We start from the raw sequence: 1,311 nt of genomic DNA, 5'->3' as shown, positions 1-1,311 counted from the left end.
TGTGTGTGTGTGCATGCATCTATCCGTGTATCTGTGTGTGCGTAAGTTGGGCAACTTTTAGTAACCAAAACAACTTCATTCCACCCCCACCCCACCCTTATCCCCTTCCAGGGATATGAGCACAGAGAACCTGCAGTTCCTGAGCAGCGAGCAGGCACTGGCAGACCTCGCTAACTTCCTTACCTGGCAGAGAAAACAACTGGGAGGGCCCAAGATCATCGTGTTTGGTGGCTCTTATGCAGGTACGGTTGAAATTCTCCAAGACAGCCACCCATTGTAAAGGAGAAAAGAGGTTTTCTTAAACAGGTGAACACCTTTGACAGTGTCATTATGATATCTTGCAAAACACACCAAAAAACCCACAAACAACAAAAAAACCCACAAACAACAAAAAAACCCACAAACAACAAAAAAACCCACAAGCAACAAAAAAAACCCAACAAAGATCGCAATGTGGGAAGTGGTCTTTGTACAGGAAATTATCTGTATGTATCAAGTGAATGTTGTATTATACTGTTATGGTCAGTGCACACTTGTACGATTCCTGGTCGGTTCTGCATCGATCTGCCGAAAGTCAGCCACAGTTTTGGTCTTTTTTCTCTTCATCGTATATTATATTGTCTTCTGTACGGCTGTGAATGCTAGACAAAAAAAGAAACAAAAACACCAACAACAGTAGCAGCATCACCACCACCACCAAAATCAACAACAATGTCAACATAAAAAACAACAGCTGCAACAATAACAACAAATACAAAAACAAAACAACTCCCCCTTCCAAAAGCAGTGAAAATGCAACAGCAGCAACAAAAATGTGCTTACTTGGGAGACTGATGAGGATTTCATGGAAGGAAAAGAAATCAAATCAGGTAGTACTCGAAGAAGCCTGTGTTGACCGTTCTCTAATAAAAACAATTAGGCAGAGACAAATGCAATTTCTGGGACATTTGGATAGACATAATAAGGGCCTTGAACATCCAGCTCTCACTGGCAATTGAAAGCTTACGTGCGTGACACCGACTTACTTGGAAAGACTAAACAGTCGGGTGACGGGGAATGATCAGTATGCTATAGCTGGCTGGGTTGTTGTTTTTTTAGAATAGCTTTCGAACAAAGGACTTAAAAGCAAACCAAGATTGCCGGTGTCCATCGTAGATGTGGCACTTGATGATTATGTCCCCATAAACATTTTGGGTACAACTTCACGCATTTCCAATTTCAAACTAGCATATTTTTGTGGATCACGACCGAGTCAGGCGTAGGGCAAGAACCTGCTCGCCCTTCTCTTCCCCCCCTCTCTCTCTCTCTCTC

At 42.6% G+C, this 1,311-nt stretch overlaps 1 protein-coding gene across 1 annotated transcript in view; it reads left to right on the top strand.

Annotated features, from left to right (window-relative positions):
• The window catches only part of LOC101862397 (putative serine protease K12H4.7), a gene marked incomplete in the record, with an annotated part of 23,954 nt that overhangs the window by 6,267 nt on the left and 16,376 nt on the right, over window positions 1-1,311 (top strand). The window contains 1 exon segment of the mRNA XM_005092585.3: window positions 112-242. Within this exon segment, the coding sequence (XP_005092642.2) occupies window positions 112-242 (131 nt within the window).

This window comes from Aplysia californica, unplaced genomic scaffold (assembly GCF_000002075.1).
Source record: "Aplysia californica isolate F4 #8 unplaced genomic scaffold, AplCal3.0 scaffold00049, whole genome shotgun sequence".
Taxonomy (NCBI): domain Eukaryota; kingdom Metazoa; phylum Mollusca; class Gastropoda; order Aplysiida; family Aplysiidae; genus Aplysia; species Aplysia californica.
This window is presented reverse-complemented; position numbering and strand designations above follow the sequence as displayed.